The sequence below is a fragment of the Polypterus senegalus genome, chromosome 7 (genome assembly GCF_016835505.1).
Source record: "Polypterus senegalus isolate Bchr_013 chromosome 7, ASM1683550v1, whole genome shotgun sequence".
In the NCBI taxonomy this organism is placed as follows: domain Eukaryota; kingdom Metazoa; phylum Chordata; class Cladistia; order Polypteriformes; family Polypteridae; genus Polypterus; species Polypterus senegalus.
Window position 1 is genome coordinate 142,249,723 of NC_053160.1, and position 26,319 is coordinate 142,276,041.

The following is a 26,319-nucleotide window of genomic DNA, read 5'->3' on the forward strand; positions in this document are numbered from 1 at the left end:
ATCAAGGAAGATGTCTCACCGTCCTCAAAGACTGGACGGCTTAAGTCATAAATGGAATGACCTGCTGTCAAGAAAAAGGGAGGATAAACCCCTTGAGGAGAGTCAGAAGGTACAGGTAGACTACTCTGACTTTCAGCTAACAGGCACTGAATGTTTTTGTAAAAAAAAATCCTCAATTTGTTGTGGATAAAAAGTATGTCTATATAGTCAGAAGTCTATTTTGATTGTAAGTTACTGGTGATGTATAATGACGGGGCAAGATCCTTTTACAAAAACAAATAAACATCTTTAGTTTTGAGTATAGAAGGCCATGAATAAACTTAATTCAGGTCTTCAAATTTCTCAAAGCACTGATTAACTTTATCCAGCACAACTGTTACAATTAAACAGTGAACCACATACATTAATACACTGGGAAGTACAGTGAAGAAATTAAACAGTTCTTTATATTAAAGGTTGTGTAAGTCTGGAACAAAATACTTAGGTAGTAGAAACTGAGATCTTAACATTTTTGAAAAGAATCTACATGAGATATTTGGTCAGCTTAGCTTAGTTTTTCACAAATTTTAAAGTCCCAGTTAGATTGTGATTTGAGTTGCGTTTACTGTTTCTACATGGCATCAAGCTACGTGGATAATTTCAGCAATACACAGTTGCATTCTAGGTCCTATTTTAATAAGACATTTTATAGCAATCACTAATGCAGAGATTTGCGTTCAGTCATTTGGCTTATCTTGTGACTACAGTTTCACTCCAACCAAATATCACAATCAGCTACATATTTTTAACCTTTAATTACTCTAACTGTTTAAATTACATGCTCTTCTTGTCCTACTCTTACCATGTATCAAGAAAAGTGCAGTAGCGCGAGGCTTATATTTATATAAAAACTAGCAGAATACCCGCGCTTCGCAGCGGAGAAGTAGTGTGTTAAAGAAGGTACGAAAAAGAAAAGGAAAAGTTTTAAAAATAACGTAACATGATTGTTAATGTAATTGTTTTGTCATTGATATAAGTGTTGTTCTCATATCTCTCTATCTATCTATCTATATATATATATATATATATATAGTTCTCATATCTATCTATATATATATATATCTCTATCTATCTATATATATATAAATATATACCCGCTGGCAGCGTGAGAAGTAGTGTGTTAAAGAAGTTATGAAAAAGAAAAGGAAACATTTTAAAAATAACGTAACATGATTGTTAATGTAATTGTTTTGTGTATTTGGCGGCAGCGTCACAAAGTTTTTTTCGTCTAGCTGCATCAGAAAATGTACCACGACGTCTGACATGCCTCCTGTTTAGTGTTTTCTCACAGCTTGGATTGCTGCTGTCATATATATATACACACATACATACATACATATATATATATATACACATATATTTACACATACATATCTTCATATCTACATATCTATATACATATCTACATATACACACACATATATATATATATACATACCTATCTACATCATATATATACACATACATACATACATACACACACAAATTATATATATGTGTGTATGTATGTATGTACGTACGTACGTACGTATGTATGTATGTGTGTGTGTGTGTGTGTATATATACATACTGTATATGTATATACACATACATACATATATATACACATACATATACTTGTGTGTATAGCTTTTATATATGTGTGTATATAGCTTTGGTCACTGAGTGCAAGGGAGAAATAATAAAATATAGTCTATAAGTTATTAAACAGTAAAACATTAACGTTTTAAGAAGTACAGGTACATTGAGCACTACTGAGTGGTTTGGGTAAACTACATTTTAAAGACTGTGTAACACAACAGGTAAGTAACTAACAGCAGCTAAAATATATATGGATCATCTCTCGGTAGTAGATCCCTTTTGAAAGGCGCTACACGACGGCTGTGGTATAGAAATTACATTTTCTATGTGAACGTTCAAATTTGTGCCTCTGGTAATGTGCCTTACCGGCATTTAAAGAAAATTAGTTTTGTGTCCTCTGCAGTGTTGTTTAGAAAGGCTTTGGTTTGGGATAAAAGGAAAAAGGTGTAAAGAAAGGAAAGTTGCCTTTTTCTTTATATAGTATAGAGAGATGTGTTCGCTGGCGTTATGATCGCTTTTGGGACAGTCGCGGTGGGTCTTGTGTAGACTGGTGAGACGCCCTCGCCATTAATCAGCTGTGATGGCACTGTCAGTCCTGCACTCGTGTGCGTGTCTTCATAATCCGGGGTGAGAACCTCATAATCGTATACGTGCTAAAGAAAATGTGAATCGCCTTAATATTATTTTGCCGTGGTGTAGAAAAGGGGTCCCATGTTTGCACTTGTCTGGGCTATAGCGCAAGGGGGGGATGAAAAAAATTAAAAGTGCTCACTTTGACTTAAGGCAGAAGCGCAGTCAGCGCCTCAAAGGCCGCACAGCTAGCAGCACGCTGGCTGCTCGACTTTTGCAGGGCAGGAGACCACAGTTTTTGCAGACACGTTCATGATATCAAAAGTCTCAGCACTCTTTGGAGGTCATTCATATATTATATGATATATATATATCTATACTAATAAAAGGCAAAGCCCTCCCTCCCTCCCTCCCTCCCTCACTCACTCACTCACTCACTCACTCACTCACTCACTCACTCACGCTGGCGTTTGTAATTTAGTGCCTGCCCATATAAGGCCATCTGTCAGCGGCAATCCAATAGCAAACTGCCATGGGTAAATATTCACGGGTGAAGGACTGTGCTTATGGAGAGGAAGATAAGATGGTCAGGGTGGTGTTTGACACAAACTCAGCTGAAACTGCCAGAGAAAGTTTTAAGTGCCAGGACTAAGGTAACATTAAATAAAGCTATGGACATAGCACGAGATGGCACCAGCACAGCTGGGAACCTTCGATGCAAGTACACCGAATGGCTCACGTGAACTGATGCAGTGCACAGATAAAAAGCAACAGTTCCAAAGAGCACTGAACAAAAACCGAATTACACAATTGAAAAGGCAGCAAAAAATATGAAGCGTCTGATAAGCATATTCATAAATGCAGCTACTGTGGAAACAAAGCACACGGTGGAAAAAGTCAATGTCCCGCTAAAGGAAGACAGCGTAAAAAACCCGTGCATGCAGTTTGTCACATCACAGATAAAAAGGAAGACGAGCTGTTTATTGATGCAGTAAGGAACTAATCGATGAATGAAACCTCTTATCTTTACAACGATTGACAAACACGGAATGTAACTTGAACACATCGTACAAATACGAGCCTGATTGAAAGAAATAATGATAATCAAATCCTTGATGACAGCAACATTCAATAACACTCACAAAACAATTACTGTATATTGACAATCATGTTACGTTATTTTTAAAATGTTCCCTTTTCTTTTCATAACTTCTACTTCTCCACTGCGATACACGGGTATATATATATAAATGTATATCTATAGCCCGATCTACAATACATACTTTAGCATAGACAAGCGGTGGGCAATTGTAGAGTCTTCTCTAACGCCGACATTCGAGGTTCGATTCCCGAGAGGGATGTACTGACTATGTACGCACCTACCGATTCATTTTACCTTCCCATCTCCTTGGTTTGGGACGTATGAAAAAATATTAGGTTAACGAGAATCATGTTACGTTATTTTAAAATTTTCCCTTTCTTAGCACAAGCACAGTTGAGAAGCTTCGATGCATGTACTCCATAACGTTAAAAATAACGCATTTAATCACACTTTCAATTCCAAGCAAACGGAACTTTTGTCAATGCATGATTTCCTGGTACATCCATTACACTGATGCACACATCACAGCTACAAAAATGTTAGAGTCGGAATAAAGCGCTCCTCGACTGATCATTTCGACTACCCGAGTAAGCCTTGATAAAAGCATGGTTTTGTGCACACTGAAAAGCAAGCAAAATTAGATGCATTACAGAAAGCGGACTTTGTGGCTCTTACTGGGGATCATTGGACTCCGTGACCGTTAGTAATTCTAAATACATCTAATTACAAAATGTTCAATGATCACACTGTTTTAGCCTAATGTACAAAATAATTTTGGCTAATGTTACTCAGAGTTTAAAGAGTAAGCTGGTCAAATTACCTTTTATGTTTCTGACTTATTTTTTAAGAAGAAAAACTGCACTTTATGGTGAAATTTTGGTTATTATTATTTAAAGACAATACTATTCTGAAAATGTACTTAAAGTACTTAAACTACCACTTTATTTTTAAGTCTGCCCAATTTTAACCAGGGATGATATTTTTGTTTCTGTTTTGAATTCAAATGCAGTTTAAAAGCTTTTTTTCAGAAATTAAAACAGCTTCAGTTTACAATATTCATGTCCATGTCTATTATTTGATTCTGTCGCCCACTAAAACCGTTTTAAAAAAAAAAAAAACATTTGCGATTTGGGGCAAATTTACGTGTCGATTACATACGATTAATCAAGATTAATTCTTATACAGCCTCTAATTAATTGGATTAATTTTTTTAATCGAGTCCCACCCCTAATATATATATGTAGATATATATATGTAGATTTGTATATATATGTGTATATACAGTATATATGTAGATGTTGTATATACAGTATGTATATATGTGTGTGTGTATATCTATATATATATAACTGTATATATATATGTGTATAGATGTGTATATATATATATATATATATATATATATGCCAGCAACACTCATGACAATTACAAAACAATTACATTGTCAATCATGTTACGTTATTATTAAAATGTTTCCTTTTCTTTTTACTTCTCGCTGCCAATCGCAGCTATTTTGCTATATATATATATATATATATAAATAGATAGATATGACAACAACACTCATATCAATGACAAAACAATTACATTAACAATCATCTTACGTTTATTTTTAAAATGTTTGCTTTTCTTTTCATAACTTCTTTAACACACTACTTCTCGCGAAGCCGGTATTCTGCTAGTATATATATATATCTCAAAATACCGCCTGCAGCGGAGAAGTAGTGTGTTAAAGAAGTAATGAAAAAGAAAAGAAAACATTTTAATAACAACGTACATATGATTGACATTGTCATGAGTGTTGCTGTCATATATATGCCTACCTAAATAAGTCACCCTCGCTTTGCTCTTACTTTATTTACCGTTCATTTAATCATGTCTAGTGGCGGAAAAATTATAAAATGGAAGGAGGATAGCTTTACCAAAACAATTATTGATGGCGAATCGATTATTCATAAAGCTTGAATTGGTGATCTGTTTTTCTGTGTTAACCTCATATTTTTCATACTTCTTCTCAAACTAAGGTGGTGCGAGGGTAAAATGAATCGGGATGCGCTGATCAAAGTAATCGGTGTACCAGGAAATCATGCATTGACAAAAGCTCCCCTTTGCTTGTAATGCAAAGTGTGATTAAATGCATTATTTTTTAACGCGTTATGGAGCACATGCATCAAAGCTTCTCAGCTGTGCTTGTGCTAAGAAAAGGAAAGATTTTAAAAATAACGTAACACGATTGTCAATGTAACCTTTTGTAAGTAGTGCCTGGAGGATTCAGTGTGGAGAAACTCTATAGAGACAGCGTGTGTATTAACTTGTGGATTTTTCTGTGAGTATTTGGTGGCAGTCTGACGAAGTTGCTTCGGAAGACGGCGTTAGCTGCGGAGCTCAGCTCAGAGCCAAATGAGATGAATGGGAGTGGGAGAGGAGATGATGACGTGACTCCCCCACCCGCCTTAACTGTCAATCCCCACAAACACAGTCTCGAATTTGCATAAGCACACCCCTTCACCTACAATTTTAACTTAGTTATAAAGTGATCAAAACTCTCGTTTATATCCTGCGTCCTCTCATTAAACTTGTATCCCGCATTACCTGTGGGCATGTGAAACGCCAGCGGTAGCCTGTCTATGAACTTAATTTAAAGTTTAGGTTTACACCTTGCTTTCTTTCCGAGGTAGCAGCAGTCATGAATATGGTGGTATATGTCACTCGCTCGCTTCTTATTGTTTCGCTGCCTTCTCAATTATATAATGCATGTTTTCTTAAGCACTTTTTGGAGGTCTTCCTGGTTTTCTACACACTGCGTTGACAGTCAGTTCACGTGATTACGTGGGAGGCGTGATGATGTCACACGAAACTACGCCCCCCCACGTCATTCCAGCTCAACTCCATTACAGTTAATGGAGAAAAATACCTTCCAGTTATGACCATTAGGCATAGAATTTCGAAATGAAACCTGCCCAACTTTTGTAAGTAAGCTGTAGGGAATGAGCCTGCCAAATTTCAGCCTTCTACCTACACGGGAAGTTGAGAGAGAGAGAGAGAGAGAGAGAGAGAGAGAGAGAGTGAGAGTGAGAGTGAGTGAGTGAGTGAGTGAGTGAGGGCTTTGCCTTTTATTAGTATAGATAATGAACATTTTTCCATAGCTTTAAATACTAACTCCTTTTGACATTTTGTTTTTTAGTTGCTTTTTCATTTGGTTTGTTTGATTAATTCACAGGTTCTTCGAATGACCTGTTGGCACAGTAAAAAAGCTGTCATGAGTCAGGGAGAGAAAATGTGACAGATATAAGAAACTGAAGAATCAGATGTTGAAATGTCTTCATTTTGCAATGGTCAGTGCCACTGAACTGTAATAATTTAGATAGAAAATATATTGAGTGAAAACTTCTACAAATACAGGTTCTAACTAAACGGTATAATGTCTTAGTGTGGAGGGAGAATTGTTGTCTGGACCAGGAGGCCTTATGATATTTCAGTCTCTGGAAGAGTAAACTGACTTTATCCTCAGAAATGCACAGAGAGGAGGTGCATTTAAAATGGCCTTTGCTAAACGAGCTCAGCGAGCTGTGGACCCGCTATACCACATGGCCTCTAGCTGAAGATGATTATCCCTCTGGCTTCATGAATGTATCACCTTAGGCACTATTTCCAGTGAAACAGAAATATCAATGAACATTCTTGAATCTGAGCTGAAGTATCCCGTAACAATGCTTACTTCTCTTACTGCTTCATATTTAAGTATGCGCCTGTGGTCAATGCAGTTGACAGAGTCAAGCAAGTATGACTGCCTTCAGCCATTTCAAATCCAGTACTGATCTTCCACAGTAACTTCTATATTCTAAAAGTTGGTTCAACAAGCTAAGTTATTTATCATTACCATGGTAATGAACTAAAATTAAAATATGTACAATTTGTTTATTAATTCATTTTGTGTACTTTTTTTAATTACAGGCAGGATAAATAATACTCTGTAATAGCATTTTCAGCATAGTAAATGCAGTCTTTCTAAATAAACATTAATCGTCCTTTAGTAGTACTACTTTAAAAATCATTTGTTTCAAGAAATATGCACAGTGCTTGTTTGATTTTTATAGAGTTATTATTCTTTGAAAAGAAAAGAGAAAAGAAAGAAATGCATCTGGATTAGTACTCTGATCTGGTCAAACTGATGTATAGAAAGGTTCATACAGATCTGAGTGATTGGCAATTTCATATTCTAAGTGTGAAATATGGAAACCTTTACAATAACAAAGAGCAAGAAGAAGCCCAATATTAAAATATATACCAATGAAAGTAATGATTGTTTGATTTTTTGTTATGAACAGTATAATTTTACTAATATGATTTACTGGAAGAGTGACCCTTGTTAGAATGTATTTGCACTCTCATTTCTTACCAAAACAGACATGATCATAATCTCCCACAAGCAGAACCAGAGAGAATTAAGCTATTTGAAAGAAACAGGGATTACAGTAAACACTATACACAATAAACAAAAGAGTCTTTCTTTTCTACCTATCACAAACTTCTGGTACTTCACCTAAAAGCATTATATTTAACTATACAAAAAACATGAATGAAATGTCTTCTGCTTTAATTAGGCTATTTTATTTCTCCATAAAGGGGTTGGCTGTATGGCAAAAAAATTTATCACAATGCCATTACAAATAATCATGATTATAATATATCATGGTATAATGTGGAAATTATTGCACGCAACAATAAATCACATTACAAATTTACTTTCTGTTGGCAACACAGAATAACTGTCATTGGTTTTGTAGTACTTTATTTCCTAATGTTTCACATTTCTGCATTATTTTTAGCTTCTTAAAGGACTACCGTACTTATTATCTCTTTAAGAAAGGACCCTGACCAACTCCACCGTTAGGCTCATAAGCATGCTGCTCTTCGTCTTTAATGGGAATTTTGTCCTCACAAATATTTCACATTCCAAATCAAGAATTATATCGTTTGCCAAGTCTAAGTTAAACAGTTCGACCGGCTACAATTTTCACTGCACCTCCTTTTAAGCTCATTCTACATACACGACATTGGCCTCCCTCCTGCAGGGACCCGTGCCCTTTCTCTCACAGGTTGAGTTGCTGCAATAACAATATAAAATACAAATTTTAACAAAAGTAGCCAGAGATTTACTACCATCTGATTCAACTGTCCACAATTATTATTATAGCATGCATTCTTTGCAATACACACATGTTTATATAAATTCAATGAAACAAACACACTATCGGTTTTAGGACATGTCAGCTCTATGTTACTTAACTGCATGTGAACACTCACATTTAGCTGTAGTAAACAGAATCCCATGTGGACTCTCATTTCAACAGTTACACAGGCATATGATGCACTGTGTTAGAAAGATACAGTATGCAAGTTTTTCGTTTTTGTTTTTTTTTTTCCCTCAGAGCAAATATGTGCACAACTTTTGCATGAGCTTGTGATTGTTTAAATGTTCAAACACTACTCCAAATCTTTAAAAGCAAACAAACCAGCAAGTTAGAATTTTGATATGACCAAGAAACAAGCATGGTTTCTCCACTTCTCTACACACTCTATTTTCTAATTTCTCTTTACTTTATAAGCATCTTACAAACCTTTGCCCTTGATTTGTCTTTGGTCCAATGACCTTCCTCTCTTATGAGACAATATATTCTCTAGAGTAAGGCAGAGGATGAAACAGTACTAAAAACGCTACTCAAGTAAAAGTATTGTTACTTGGACAAAAATGTACTTAAGTAATAGTAAAAGTAACTGACACGGAAAATACTAAAGTAAAAGTAAATAAAAGTATGATCTGACAAAAATTATTCAAGTACAATTTAGTTACTTCAGGGAGAAAAACAAAACCTAAACTAGTAAATAACCTCAACCATACATGTTGTGAAAGTATAACAATATAGAGAGCAATATAATAAATTACATTTATCTAAAGTCAAATACAAGAAACATATACTGTACAACAGCAATAAAATCAATATATGGCATTTATATAAAGCAATTACATTTCAAACTCCAATTATTATGTACTACAAAGGTGTAGTAAGCAACTAATCAGAATTATTATTCTGTTGGTGGTGAGTTGCTCTTTTTGTTCTTTTTTTTTTCTTTTTGTGTTTCTGTTATTATCTCACATGGAGTGTTGCAGGTGGGGGGATGTTTGTTTTTGTTTTTACACAGCCCAAAAATGTGTTATTATTGTTAGTTTCCATTTTCTGTACTTCTTTATCGTGTAATCAATAAAAATATGACTTACAAAAAATTATCCTTAATATACAGTAAGATAACAACATAGTCCACCATTTTCAAATACAAACCATCATTTGAGACAGCAGAGACGTCAATGGAAACAAAAGCTTACAGTTTTACAAATAAAGTTTCACACTACAAAACAAAATAAATTAAAGCGGTATTTACTGTACATCTAAAAAGCAAAAGGCTTTTTAATCCCATTGACATTAGGCAAGCAGAATCATGTCTACCAGTCCTGTATATTTTGTTATTACTTGAAATTTGTGTAGATAAATATAACACTGTGTGTTGGCTGCTGTTTATGAGTATTGTCAAAATAGTCACTTTTAAGAAAACAAAGATATTGTATTTGCTAAGTGCACCTCACTTACGCATTATGAACTGAAGTGGAACAGATCTTGTTGAGGGCCTAGGGTTTGTTATGGGGGCCTAGACGCAGAAATTGTTGAGCCCTTTTCTTTTACCAAAAAATATAATAATTTAGCAGTTGAATTGCTAGTAGCTAAGCAGCCAATCATTAAACCAGTTTAAATCAGTAAAACTAATGTAGTAAACAATTAAAATTCTATCATCATAAGTGTTACATTAAATTATTTCAATTTGAGACTAGTGTATTTGCTTTGGAAAATTTAACTACAATAAACAATTTATATATTTTTTTTTTTTATTTACAGACCCATTTGTCAAAATATTGAAGAGTGTTTAGTGGTAGAGTGCATTTTTAATATCATTTAAGAAAAATAACATGAGGTTGATCAGAAATGTCACAGAAATAAGGGTACTGTGATATTTTAATATTACAGACAATATTTTTATAAACATTCAGTACAGAATTGTCGTGAGTCTATGGCAATACAAAAATTATTCGTACAGTATTTTTGCACTTTGAAGAAATTAATGAATACAGGCAGTTAAAACCCTGATTAAAATGTACATTTATATGCATTTATTTAAAATATATATATATTTTTAATTGTGCAACTGTTTAAAGTGTTAACAAATAATTTATTTATTTGTGCATTTTAAGGGAGGTTTTACATACAATGTGTACTAACTAGTTACTCCTAAAAACTTAGATGTAATTAAAAAAAGAACTAAAAATATCAATTGGTAGTGCTAGTTTTTTAAACTCTATCATATATATAGTACAGTAAATACTCCTTATATATAGACTGTCGACCATTTTGTCAACAGTTTTTTTTTTTTTTTTTTTTTCTAATGCACAGTACTTTATAGCTAAAAGCCCTGGACTTGGTAAATGTAGAGGTTGGTGACTTACACAGGAACCTAAGTAGTTTTTGACCGTTTCACTGTAAGTGCACTGAACCTCCCCTTTTTAATAACGGCAGTGGTCTGCCTCATCTTTTTATATTATCATTGCTACTAGAACTAACTGATACACCTTTTGCTTCTTTATATATAAATCTGCCTCTGCTTGGCTATTAAAATATATATAAAACTAGCAAAATACCCGCGCTTCGCAGCGGAGAAGTAGTGTGTTAAAGAAGCAATGAAAAAGAAAAGGAAACATTTTGAAAATAACGTTAAATGATTGTCAATGTTATTGTTTTGTCACTGTTGTGAGTGATGAGTGTTGTTGTCATATATATATATATATATATAAATATAAATATAATATATATATATATATTTACACACACACAAACATATATATATATATACATATCTATACATATACACATACATATACATACACACATACATACACACACATATATACACACATATATATATATATATATATATACACACATACATACATACACACACATATATACACACAAATACATATATATATATATATATATATACATACACACACACATATATAAACATATATATACATATACATACATATCTACATATATACACACACAGCTATTTCAGATCAGTGCAATACGCTGTTTGTTAAAACGGATGACACCCGCCTTACGTGCAAGTCTGCGTGGATATTATGAACTATCAGATTTGTTCAAGTTCTATTTAAATTTTAAATAGAAGGAATTTTTATTTAGTCGACAGAAATATCTTTGGTAGGAATGGTAAAACAGACAGGAATATTATTCCTGAATAAATCAACTCAAACCTTAAACAACTTATAATATTTTGCTCTCCATAAAAATATATCCTGTCTAAATTATACAAGTTAGAAATAAAGTAAACATTAAAAGAACAAACATTCAAATTTCTTTACTCTTATGTAATTTTATATATAAAAATAAACTTAGATTTTAAATATCCCAAAAGATTTTGCTCTCCATAAAAATATATCCTGTCAAAATTATACAAATTCAAATATGAACATGCTGCATAACAAAACCTGGAAATATAAATAAAATGTGTTCCTTTCAGCAATAACAAATCAAATCATTCAGTTGTCTTTGCTCATATGTCATTTTAGAGCTGGACGCCTGGCATCTTTTTTGGCAACAGGTTCGTTTCTGTTTGGTGTGAGGTTCTGTGTTGTGGAGATTCTCAGGATGGATTGCAGGTGCTCATCAGTGAGGCGACTCCTGTGTGCTGTTTTGTTAGTCTTTATCACTGAGAAGAGCTTCTCACACAGATATGTGCTACCAAACATGCACAAGGTTCGAGCCGCATGTAGACGGACTTTTTTTGTTCTTCAAAGTCACCAAAGCGCCGCAAACTCAGTGCGCCAGTTTATCAGCAAAGTGCGATTTGGGAACACCGTAGTGACGACTTGGTTTAACATTACTTGGTAACAGGGAAAGTGGGGCAAGTGGTTGTGTCTCCCATAAAAGCAGCCTCAATTGAAATCACTTTGTGATTGTGCACGGGTAAAAACGTCCGCTGAAGTGTCAGATTCTTATTTAATTCTTCTGCTTTCTGTATCTTCTGCATTGCATTCAGGTCTTTCAGGTTACCCTGATGTTTTGTTTTATAGTGCCGCCTTAGATTAAATTCTGTAATTACAGCCACATTAGCTCCACAAATGAGACACACGGGTTCAGTAAACATATACTCAGCCTCCCATCGGTTTTAAAGGCTCTATTTTCAGAATCAACTTTTCTCTTCAGCATCGTGGTGAGCTAGCTTCGCAATAACTTGCAGCATCATAAGGTAGACTTGATTAACGCGTAACTGTTCGGCAAGGCAGCTGAAGCGCTGCATTATGGGATCTGTAGTTTATTGTGTTACCAGCGCTTCATATACCCGGCTTTAATAACAATAATACAGTATATAAAATGATCTCGGGCCGGATATAATTACACCGGCCGGATGTGGCCCGCGGCCCTTGAGTTTGACACATATGGACTAAATAGAACTTGAAAAGATATATTTTTTCAAATGTGATCGCAATTCAGATAGAGTTGACGCAAGACTACAGCCTGCATGCCTCAATAAGTCATCCTCCCTCGCCTTACTTTTTACCGCTCATCTAATGAATACACTGAGTATGGCTTTACCAAAACAATCATTGATGGCTAATAAAGTATCCATTATTCGAGTATGTAGATCGGGTATATATATATATATATATATATATATATACCCGTATCGCAGCGGAGAAGTAGTGTGTTAAAAAGCTAGAAAAGAAAAGGGAACATTTTAAAATAACGAACATGACTGTCAATATACAGTATTTGTTTTGTGAGTGTTACTGAGTGTTGCTGTCATCAAGGATTTGATTATCATTATTTCTTTCAATCAGGTTCGTATTTGTAGGATGTGTTGTGTTCAAGTTACATTCCGTGTTTGTCAATCGCTGTAAAGATGACAGGTTTCATTCATCGATTCGCTTCTTACTGCATCAATAAACAGCTCGCCTTCTTCTTTATCTGAGACCTGACACACTGCATGCACGGGTTTTTTACACTGTCTTCCTTTAGCGGACATTGACTTTTTCCAACGGTGCTTTGTTTCCGCAGTAGTTGGATTTATGAATATGCTTGTATGTATGAGACGCCATATTTTTGCTGCCTTTTCAATTGTGTAATTCGGTTTTGTTCAGCCTTTGGAACTGTTGCTTTTATCTGTGCACTGCGCCAGTTCACGGAGCCACTCGTGTACATGCATCGAAGGTTCCCAGCTGTGCTGGTGCCATCTCGCTATGTCCATGGCTGTATTTAATGTTACCTTAGTCCTGGCACTTAAAACTTTCTCTCGCAGTTTCGCTGAGTTTGTGTCAAACACCACCCTGACCATCTCATCTTCCTCCATAAGCACAGTCCTTCACCCGTGAATATTTACCCGTGGCAGTTTGCTATTGATTGCCGCTGACGGACGGCCTTATATGGGCAGGCACTAAATTACAAACGCCAGCGCAGCCTGTCTATGAACTTAATTTAAAGTGTAGGTTTACATCGTGCTTTGTTTCCAAGTAGCAGAACTCATGAATATGGTTGTATATGTCACCGCCGCTTCTTATTGTTTCGCTGCCTTCTCAATTATATAATGCATGTTTTCTTCAGCGCTTTTGAGGTCTTCCTGGTTTTCTATGTACGCGTGATTACGTGGGAGGCGTGATGATGTCACACTAAACTCCGCCCCACGGCGTTGAAGCTCATCTCCATTACAGTAAATGGAGAAAACTGCTTCCAGTTATGACCATTACGCGTAGAATTTCGATATAAAACCTGCCCAACTTTTGTAAGGAAGCTGTAAGGAATGAACCTGCCAAATTTCAGCCTTCCACCCACACGGGAAGTTGGAGAATTAGTGATGAGTCAGTGAGTGAGTGAGTGAGTGAGTGAGGGCTTTGCCTTTTATTAGTATAGATATATGTCAAACCAGTGGTACCCAATGATTCTCCGAAGAGACACAGTACCAAAGGAATCCAGTCTTTGTTTCAGGTCACTGGATAACGTCCATGTCCTTGAATGACTGACATTTCAAATTATTCATGTTGTTTATGTGAATTTGGGAAATTCACAGTTGATATTAGTATGAAGTGAAGTAAAACGGCACTGGAAGTTTAAAGCCTTAAAATGTGATAATAAAATCCATCAATCTATCCATAATATATTTATCCATCCATTTTCAAATCCCAGTAATGAAAGTTACAAACATGCTAACAAAACAAAGACAATATGATGTTAAACAAAGAGCTGCACATATAAAGGCAAAGAGCCGCATGTGGCTCGCGAGCCTCCGGTTTGCCATTTATGCCCTAAACGTTCAAATAATCTACTCACCTTTTAGCTTGTTTGTTATTTAAGAGGAAAAAGCCTTATTGAAAACTTCTGCTTTTTTGCAATGATATACTTGTTGTATTACTGAAGTGCCTGTCCCAAGAAGGGATGGGATGTTGTATAAATTTGTATCTAATATTTGGTCTTGATCCTCTACTGCTTTTAACATTTGTAACATTAAAAAACATTATTTTCTCTTTAGTCTTTGTTCATATATGTAAAACAATGGCTGGGTTTCATAAAACAACAAACAAAACAATTATGTGCATTGTTTTAAACTTCAAAACAATAAAAATGTTATGTCTCAGCATTTAAATTTTGCATTGAACTGTTTCCTCTGTGCAAAATTTCTTCTGGGATCCCTAATTTCTGTCAAACACTACCTTGTTAGTTAACTATATTTGTATAAATTAGTGAGTACCATCAAAATCCACAGTCCCTGGTTATGACAGATAACTGCAAATAACATCTGTTTCTATCATAACCAAAAAAAGTCTATAAAATGGATGAATGCAAATACTGTATATGTGGTAGGAACTAATCTAAACTAAGGACATTAGGATAATAATGAAGCAAAAACAGATTATTACAATTATTAAATGAAATACTCTGTAAAACATCTATTTTGCCTGTTTCATAAAATGCTCTTCAGTTAAACTACACAGATCTAAGGATATTATGAATAATTTTGAGATTGTACTGTACTTGTTAAAAAATGCACTTGTTAATACTGTGGGGTGCAGCTGAGACACCCAGGAGGACTGGAGGAGGGCTTACGCCTTCCCCAGACCATGTGGGGGCGACCGCCCTGGTACCTTTGGGGGCCACAGCTACAGAGCTTTGAAGCTCAACCCTGTAGGGACCCATGGTCACCGCCAGGGGGTGCCCCTATGCCTTTGGAGCCCTGGACCTCAGCACTTCTGCCACACTCGGAAGTGCTGGGGGGAAGAGGATCGGGGACACCCGGAGTGCTTCCGCCACACAGGGGCGTATTGGCAGAAGAGTACTGGAGGACACCTGCAGCACATCCGGGTGGATATAGAAGGGCCCACCTCCCTTCATATGAGGGCTGGAGTCGGGAGTGCAGAGGACAAGGTCTCTGGAGGAGGCAAGGAGGCGGCCTGGAGAGTGAAGGCATTGTGTTTTGTGGCCAGGACTTTGGGGACTGGGGGACTGTTGAACACTATTGTAAATATGCACTTTGTAAATAAACGTGTGTGGGGTGATTTGAACGTGTCTGCCTGTCTGTGTCCGGGTCATGTTCCACAATATACATTGTAAGCTTTTGAAAACTGTGCCATTATATATATATTGTGATAGATGGCTGCACAGTCGGGATGCCTGGGATGTGGAAGGATGGAGAGAGTGCCAATACCTCCCCCAGGATGTTAGAGTGCTGCTGCCCTGGGGTGCAGGGGAGCCACAAGATCAGAGCTGGGATGCTCCATCCTGTTAGGACACATGGCCTCCGCCAGGGGGCCCCTGAAGGTTCCAGGATACATGGACTGCAGCACTTTAGCCACAACAAGAAAGAAAGAAAGAAAGAAAGAAAAAAAGAAAGAAAGAAAGAAAGAAATATTTGTCTCTCTCAAAAATAACTAAAGTATCCACTGAAAAAAACAGTTTCAATGTTTGGAAATGGGTAGATGGCATAGTCAGCATCAGAGAATATCAACAATAAATATAAAAGAAAATATGTGTATGGTGATCTTACTGCATGAAAAGGAATTCAACAAATAAAATGAGTGTTTTTAAATTAAAAAATACTGCTTGAACTTATTGCAAGGTTAAAGTAACGTGATATTTAACTGTTACTTTTTTATTATACTGGAAGCTTTGAACTGTAACATTACCATGGGATTTATTAAGTTAACAAGTATAGAACATTAATAATATGCAATTTGACAAATACAGACAAAACTTTGCTTTTAAACATTTTTGTTGAGTAAAACAGGGCAAAAGTTAAAAGTTAGTAGTTAAAAAACTAAAACTAAATAAATACTAGAAAATGGAATGAAAAAACTGAATAAAAACTAAAACTAAAAAATATCTTAAAAGTAGAAAAATACTGCTCCTACCTGATAATCCCCCATCTCTCAACAGTCCCATACTGATCAGCAAGCAATACCACACATAAATCAAATTTTTCTTTAGTAAACAATGAGCATTGACATAAAGTTTACATTATTATAATATAGTTTATTGAAGCAATATAGAATATTAAAGAAACTAATAACTAGTAAGTACGGTGGGTTACTTGCAGACCCTTGGGTTCTGAAGTGCTAAGGCAGGATCACTAGCCAAGTACATTATTCTGTATTTTCAAAAGTTTAAAAATGCTATTGTAAAATTACCTCTCCAAGTGCTTCATAGCGTTTTTGGTTCCATCTGTGTAAATCTTCTCGATAATTGAAAACAAATGGCTCTCCAGTTTTAGTATGCCTTAATTGTCCCTCTGTATATATAAAATAAAAAAAAATGTGTACTTAAAAATGTGACACAGTGAACAATAATAATAATAAGGGAAATCCACCTATAAGCAGTGAATATGCTATTTAATTTGGTTGTTTCCTTTATTTTAATGAAAAGAAATGTAAAGGTTAAAAAAGAAGCACTGGTCTCTCAGTATTTTTGAAAATAATAACTTAATAGAAAACAATTCCTTAGAAATTCACTCAATAATATACTATCCCCAAAATTTACTAGTAACATTTCAGAAGATTTTCCAAGTTACCTTAAAATATTTACTGCAAAGAAATGGAAAAAAAAATGGTTAGAGAAAAACAGAGTGACACCAAGAAATTATTGACATTATTATGCAATCCAGCAAGCTTAGATATAAGACAAGAAGAATAATATTTCACACGATTTCAATTAAGTTGTCAGGCTAAAAATCTCTGTGAAAAAATTCTTTGTATGTGATTTAATACAAATCAGAGGTTCTTAAACTTTTAAAACTGAGGACCCTAATAAAACAACCAATACCATAATGGGACTAATGTTGAGGTGATATAAACAATGTAACTTTGATACCAATACAAATTTTTGCACTTCAGTAATGGTACCAAACTGAAATTAAACCAAATTACAGGTAATTGTGTTGACTCCACCATCCAGTTTCCAGATGATCCATCCCCCTGGCACACACACACACCTTTCCACTCTGAGAATCTCCCTACTGTGTCACACTCTGCATATTTTATTAAAAACAACTGCTGTGAACAGCACTTGGAGAAATCCCCTTGGAGTTTTGAGCACAATGATATACATATATTATTATATAAAAGAAGATAGGTCCCCTTTGGGGTTCTTACTACACTTCTATATAACAGAGTTCAATGTGCCGGTAACACAACCATTTACTTCTGGTACTGAAACTGGCATAATGCTGGTATAGTACCATATTATAAATTGGGATTTTCAGTACTGTTATACAACACAAAACAAATGGAACCCAAGAAGAGGTTTATCACCATAATGACAGCTGAGCCACACATAGACAAATACAAATAGTCACATAATAAAAATAGTACAGGTTTTTGTTTCCATTCAAGTATATTTCTCACATAAATTTTATTATAGCAGAAAAGTGGGAAGCAAACATTTTGTTAATAAAACAATAATTATCATTCAAAACACAAGATAGATTTCTGAAGTATATCATCACCAGTGCTACTGCTTAATGTAAAGTTTAGTAACCCAAATAAATAATTATTTTTATAAGGTGTCCAGTGCGACAATGTGATGATTTTTAAAAGGTTATTACTATTGGCCTCTTAACTTAAGTCACTTACCTTGTCTTAAATAACATTATTTTTGTTTTTTAAACAAAGTTTTTCAAGTGAACTCATCATTAACAATAATTTAAACCATTAACAACACATTTCTATGAATGAATTCAGGTACTGTTAAATGTATCCCTATTTTCATTCTACAATTTAACAAAATCAGTACAAAATTTTGAGTCATATAGCTAAATTATTCCTAAAAATGTAAGCACTATTTGTATTTAAATCTTGATTAAGAATTCCACCAACAGTCCAATCTTAAGTGTTTAATGCTACTGACAGGTGCAGTCTTGAATGCCAAAGTCCGCTTTTCAACCTGTTTTGATATTTTCTAGTTTTCTTACAGCTTTCAATGGTCCAACAAACATGTTCTTCACACTATTTCACACAAGATTCAAAGTTATCAATCCACTTTTAAATAGTGTTAAGAGAAGGGATTTGTCCTCAATGAGGCACATTAAACTTAAAATCTTCTTGGCATGTCTGTTATAGATTTGGATTTGATTTATGCCATAACCGCGTGATTAGCAACCGACCAGTTGTGCATTAAAACTGACACTGCATTTAGCATAAACCACTGCTACAGTTTTATATACAGCATATGCCCAACATACTGACTCACCCCCCAGAACCCAAAAATCATCACATCATTGTACTTGACCAGCTCTTTTAGTTTCAACATTTGGAACTAGCATTATTGTCACTTCACAAGTTTGTCTTTTATTTCCTCCTCTCCCCCCGCTTTCTAATACATGTCTTTGCTTATCATCACTCATCTCACTTTAACCATTTCACAGGTTGGTATAATGGTGAATATTAACTGCTGTATATTTATGTACTATAGAAACAAAAGCTCTCTCAGACTACATGCTACCACAAAAAAAGTAAAACAGAGGGCAGTATATCACTTGCCATAGAATTCACACATTGACCAACTTGGCTTATTTTACTACACAATCATCTGTTGGCTCATCATAAACATGTTCACGACTCAATTTTTCTCACAAAGCATTGATTAAGAAACTGATACAAATAATCAATATGTGAGCAAACCAGAGGCAGGCATACAAGATCTCTGCAATATTGCAGCAAAACCAACTACAGTTACGTGTTTCCCACTGATCTGTTGTCGAAAATATATTTTAAGAATAGACTTTTAACTAAAGGATGTCCTCAAGACCAACCCCAAAATCAATTGGTAACCTAAGCAAATCTGAGAACATTGATTCAAAACACGTAACAACCAACAAACATAAAGAATATAACTGTAAAAATCAGTGAAATTATTGTATTAGGAAAATTAAACCAAATTCTGCCATAAACAGAATTAGACAACAACAACCAAATACAGCAAGGCCACAGAAACACAAGTTTAATACAGATATACCCCAAATAAATATTGCAATCATGTATACAAGTCCAGTGTCTAGTCCCAAACCCCTATAAATGTAAAGAAATTATATCCAAATATAGCCCTAAGGATCCACTTCCCAAAATCAGTATAATATTTCAGTTTCTAAACCAAAGGCAATACAGTGCACATTCAGTTCAGAATTAGCCAATTGATTTCAGAAATGTATTTCTGCTAGTTTCCAGAGTTATACATTTTTACAAATGATCTAAGTACTGGATGAATCCAACCTTGAGCTATAGACTGGCAATCCTTTCTGACTGGTAGATTTGTTTCGTCTGGCTATCACTTCATTCTCTCATTTTTTTCTTAACTCTTCTTTTGCAGTTCATCTTTAAAAGAAAGGCATTTATGTGAAAACTCCAGGTTTAAGAGCAACACATATGTCGATGACACTCTAAGACAAGAACAGTTGTTCATTACTCCTCAGCAGTGTGGAAAGGGTGGTATCTGGCTGGCTCAGCTTTAAGTGAGTATCAGTGACTTAAATTTTAAGTAATTAAAATCACAGCCATTGCAAATTGTTTACTGTTTCTTGTAATAACAACAACTTCTTCCAAACGTATAATGCATCCTGTTTAAATTAACCACTTTGGGGGTGATGATGATGTTTCTGTTGGTATCCATTATAGAAAGTAAAAATTGTACCCCATACTGATTTACATAAAAAACTTTAGTTGGGTTATTTATACTGACAAGCAATGTTTCATCTAAGAAAACTTCAGAAGGCTCAGATATGGCATGTTCCATAATGTAGAAATCTCTATCCCAAATGTATCTGCAAAAAGAGCATTAAAAAGCTTTCTTTTGAAGGTGGAAGCAGTGCCAGGACTAGCTTGTGAATACTTAATTTTTAAGCATACTTGGACAGATAGACAGACACATGTGCGTAAAATTAAAACAACACAAACAAGACTAAAAGCTAAAACTTGGCATGACAACTTTTTCTTAGCATCAGTCCAATGTATAATGTAAATAACTGCGCTCCCTGATGTCTTCGCATATGATCTGGGCCAGAGATCTTCAACTCATTCTCCAGTGCAATGATATAATACACATAAGCCAAGTTATTACACATAAGAACTCCTGTTGTGATTGTCAACAAAGAAAAATGGTAGAATTTGTCTTTGCATGGACTATTCATTCACTGTAATCTAAATTCCAACAATTGCAAGACCCTAATTTTTGACTTGTGTAGACTTTGAAAATGAAATTGCAAAAGACAGATTGCATTTTCATTTTATAATTTTCATTTTCGCAGAAAATACCTCTCATTGTTACAGTATTGCATCACACACATGTACAGTACACCCCAAAATTCGTGGGGGTTACGTTCCTAGAGCACCCGCGAATTGTGAAAAGCCATGAATTATGGATGTGGTTAAAAAAAATGCCTATTTTTATAGTTTAAACCCTAAATATGCCCCAAAACACTAATTTCACTTCAACCTCAGCTTAATACATTATCTAAAAAATGAATGTAAAATTAAACCCGTTTACTGTATAGTACAGTACTGATATGTCACCCACAGTGCTAGAATGTAAAATACCAATGTTACCGCTATATGTACTGTAATTCATGCAAACGCATTTTCATTGCCAGAAGCCTTAGATTGAAGGTGCAGGGCGTTTCGGCAGGATCTTGGGACTTTAACCCTTAAACTTCCACATCCTTGGGGGTTAATGCATCGCTGGACGCCAAATACTTTTTTACTGCATTTTTTAAGTAATCGTCACAATTCATAAAGAAAAAGGAAAATTTTCATGGAAAACATTTTTTTTTTCATGCAAAGAGCATCACAATTACTGCAACACTGATCACTGCCAATGAACTGTAAAAACTATTTAAAAAACTACTGGAAAAAATATGTACAAGGTTCAACTGAAGCCATTGATGAAATTCAGTAAATCACTGAGCCAACTGCGCTTGAACTGGCTGGACGCAAGCACACAGAGGTAAGCACTGATGCTTGCAGGTTAGTCTAGTTCAGCGGCTCAATCCCATAGAAGTGAGGCTGCAGTGCTGCAAGGGCCGGCACTGGTCGTGAGCTGGCTGCTCAACGAATGTACGACACTGACTGAACAGCTCCATCGTGCTGGTAAATTGCACTGGGAACCAACAATAGCCAGTTGTGGCGTTCAATGAATGTACATCACCAAATATACTGGGCTCTTACGTGCTGGCAAATGGCACTGGAAAACGACTATAGCTGGTTGCAGTGGTTTAAGGATTAAGAAGAATAAAACGGAAAACACAAGAACACTCAGCTGGAGATGCGACACAGGGCAGCTGTCAATCAGCAGCATAGAGAAATGAATAAGCTGTTGTGATCCGGTGCCGCTAAGATTAACACCGTCGAGAAGATGCTGATTTATTAATTTTTATGGTGGAGATTCCAGGGACGCACCCAGCCTTGACCCGACCCGCACACACTCACAAACAAAGACAAAAACAAAGCAAACCAGTAATCAAACAGCAAATAAAGAATGTCATGAAAACAACAATAACACCCCTGTTCCCCTAACGCCGATTATACATTAAATACAACAAAGCACAAACAAAACACAAACAGTAAAGTCCATGAAAAACGGCAACGGATGAAATGTAATGATAAAAATAGATAGTCCAGAGATTCGCACGTTGAATGGAAATGTAAAGATAGTCCTACTGGGAGTTCCTGAAATGATGAAGATGGGTGGACGGGATCAGGAGCACTCCTTTCTTTGCAGGACGGCCAAGAATCCACTTACAGTCCTCATGTACACAGGCAGACGGCAGACAATCTAGACCCCAAACACGAAACGATCCAGGACAAAACGAATAAGTACAGGTAACCCAACAGAAGACAGGCAGACAGGAACTTGAAACACAAATTACAGAAACGTATTTTTTTGGTCACCGGTCGCCTTTTTAAAAGCCGCACTGACATCCTTTGACCCCAAACAGCCCCTGCACCCTCAGCAGAAGACCAATCACAGCCACAGCAGGGACTGCTGGGAGTTGCAGGTTCAAATTCTAGCAGAGTACAATGCTCTCTGATTGGCTACTTTCACCATCCCAAGCCGCGATTTCCTCTACGGTTGCTTCCTGTTCTCTCTACAGTGCAGTATTGCCACGATAAAAGCCATAAAAAATTGTGGAGGATATTTGCGGTTTCTGCTAACAATTATTTGTTAGGTTCTAAGGAAAAATCCACAAACGACTCTAAGGCCGTGAACACTGAACCATGTCTTCTCTTTGGTCTACTGTATAACGTTAGCGTGTGGGTGATCAAAACATGGATGCAAAGAAACGTACCTCCCTGCCCGAGCAGAATTTTTTTTTTTCCCCAGCCTCATGTGCAAAGAAATCGAAAACTCCTGTACTATACAGACAGAAAAAAGCAGCGAGAACTGCGGTGAGTCCTGCAACACATCAGCCCTGACTGAAAGGCATATTGCTCATTCTGAGTCAAAAGGTAGGAGGGGGTGGTAAAGATGTTTATGACTAGTTGGCTAGCGGGCTACAACTTCACTTTTCTACAATCTACAGGAAGACGTGATGATGTATAAGTACTGCTGTGGCAAGTCTGGTTTGGCCCCTAAAACAGATTTTGTGGCAGGATCACACCATTTCAAAGCCTAAAACCTTATAGCACACTTCCAAAAACAAATGACTTGGAGCATGCCACTGCAAACAAACAATGCCAAAGAATCAGTGGTGGCAAAAGTTACCCAGACACAAAAACAACTTTCAATTGAAATTAACTCCACATATTACACAGCAAAGGAAGAACCAAGCTTCACACAAAGAAAATCACTTTTTTGGCTGTAAAAGAAAAATAATCTGGACATTTCCCGAATATATTACAATGATGTTTGTTGTGCTGAACTAATTTGATTCAAACGAAAAAAAAAAGAAACTAATGAAGTCATGAAAATGCAAAACACTCGTCTGTGGTGGAAAATTGTGATGGTCAGATATTTTGATGCTTTGCTGTAAACTGTCACTTTTACAGAAAATAAAACAAAACTTATAACTTACATGTTTCATTTTGAAGTGTTGATTTAATGCAATTATAAATGCATAAGCTGCTTTGCCAGTTTAATTTATCAAAACCTTTTCTGTTTTTAAGGAAATTGTGTGTCTGTATTCATTGTACAGCCAGAACAAAAAGTGCTACAAAGTTTTTTATTTGTTTATTACTATTATTTTTAATGTATTATATGAATGTTCTATAAATGCTAACATTTTGTTTAAAATATCTACAAGTACTTCATTTTTTAAAAAATACTTTTCTGAAAATTTTATACACACCTGTTTTTTGGTGAAAAGTCCCATTTCATGCACTTTAAGTGTTAAAATTCAAATGAAAATAATAAATCCTGAATTTTTTTATAGCCAACTAATTAATTAATTATCAAAATAATCAACAGATTAATTGATTATCAAAATAATTGTTAGTTGGCGCCCTAATTGAGATTGCGAGTACATACCACCTGTCACGCTTGTGTTGCTCCTAATAATTGGTCATATGGTAGGTGAAGTTATACTGACAACACACCTATCCAGCAATCACATAGTGGTGAAATCATATAAAGACATATTCCAAGCAATAAATAACATCTGACAAAATATATATCTATACTAATAAAAGGCAAAGCCCTCACTGACTCACTCACTGACTCATCACTAATACTCCAACTTCCCGTGTAGGTGGAAGGCTGAAATTTGGCAGGCTCATTCCTTACAGCTTACTTACAAAAGTTAGACAGGTTTCATTTCGAAATTCTACGCGTAATGGTAAACTGGAACCTACTTTCGTCCGTATATACGGCCATAGCCTGCAGCTCGGTCGCCGTGTGAGGCGGAGTTGCGTCCCGCATCATCACGCCTCCCACGTAATTGAGTGCCTGCCCATATAAGGTAAATATTGGTGAAGGACTGTCCTTAGCATATTCATAAGTGCAGCTACTGCAGAAACCCTCCGACGCTGAAAACAAGCCTTTGTACACATATCAATAGGAAAGCAAGGTGTAAATTAGGTTCATAGACACGCTGCCGCTAAATATTCGCAGGCAAATCCACAACTTAATACCGGGAATGCCTATTAAGCATCTTAGATTCAAGAGTACCGATTTGGGTAGTGATCACTTCGATGAATGAAACCTGTTCAAAAAACGCATTACACATTCGAGAAGGCAGAAAAAGAATATGAAGCGAGTGACACATACAAGCATATCCATAAGTGCAGCTACTGCGGAAACAAAGCACCGTGTAAACCATAAGTTTAAATTAAGTTCACAGACACGCTGCCGCTGCCGTTTGTCATTCCTATGACGAATACGATATTCGCGAGATACAAGTTTACTGAGAAGACGCAGGGTGTAAACAAGACTTTTGATCACTTTGTAAGGGACTTAAAATTGCTGTAATGGAGTTAAAATTGCTGGTGAAGGACTGTGCTTATGCAAACGAATAGGAAAGCAAGGTGTAAAGCTTAAGTTTAAATTAAGTTCATAGACACGCTGTTGCTGGCATTTGTCATGCCTAAGACGAATACGATATTCGCAAGATACAAGTTTACTGAGTGGACGCAGGGTATAAACGAGACTTCAAATCACTTTCTAATGCAGTTAAAATTGCTGGTGAAGGGCTGTGCTTATGCAAACGAAGATGAGATGGTCAGGGATAGAATAGTGTTTGGCACAAACTCAGCGAAAGTGCGAGAGAAACTTTTAAGTGCCGGGTCTGAGCTAAAATTAAATAAAGCCGTGGACATCGCAAGATCGCACAACATATTCGAGAGATACAAGTTTAATACGAAATAGGGTATAAAGCATTGATGCTAAAGACCTGGCGAAGTCATGGAGAACATGGAAGGATGAGTTCAGATTATACACAGAACTTGCAATGCCGGAGGCAGAGGAAAACACTAAGGTCAGATTATTCCGTTATCTTATTGGAGAGAGCGGCAGAGAATTGTGTCAGGCGCTGACCGGTGATGTAAGACCTGATGAGTTAACCATGAGCTTGATGATACGTAAATTCGATGAACATTACAACCCGAAAATAAACGAAACTGCAGAGAGGTTCAGATTTTTTTCAAGAAATCAGGCAAGGGGAGAAAATATAGACAACTACGTCACAGATCTGAGAGTGTTAGCAGGCACATGCAATTTCGGGGAGATTAAAAATTCCCTTATACGTGACCGAACTGTGTGCGAAACCAGTGATGCAAGTTTGCAACAAAGGTTACTGAGAGAAGACAAACTGACTTTAGAGAGGTGCATACAAATATGCAGAGCCACAGAACTGTCGAAGGAGTACAGCAGAACAGTCATACGGGCTTCCCTATTCTATACTTCTCCCAATGCATCTCTCTAAACCCTCAGTGC

The 26,319-nt window shown here is 35.9% G+C and overlaps 1 protein-coding gene across 1 annotated transcript in view; it reads right to left on the reverse strand.

Moving 5' to 3' along the window:
* The window catches only part of fam172a (family with sequence similarity 172 member A), a 716,959-nt gene that overhangs the window by 607,361 nt on the left and 83,279 nt on the right, over positions 1–26,319 (reverse strand). Inside the window, exon 4 of the mRNA XM_039759350.1 lies at positions 17,097–17,197. Within this exon, the coding sequence (XP_039615284.1) occupies positions 17,097–17,197 (101 nt within the window). The remainder of the gene's footprint in view (positions 1–17,096; positions 17,198–26,319) is intronic.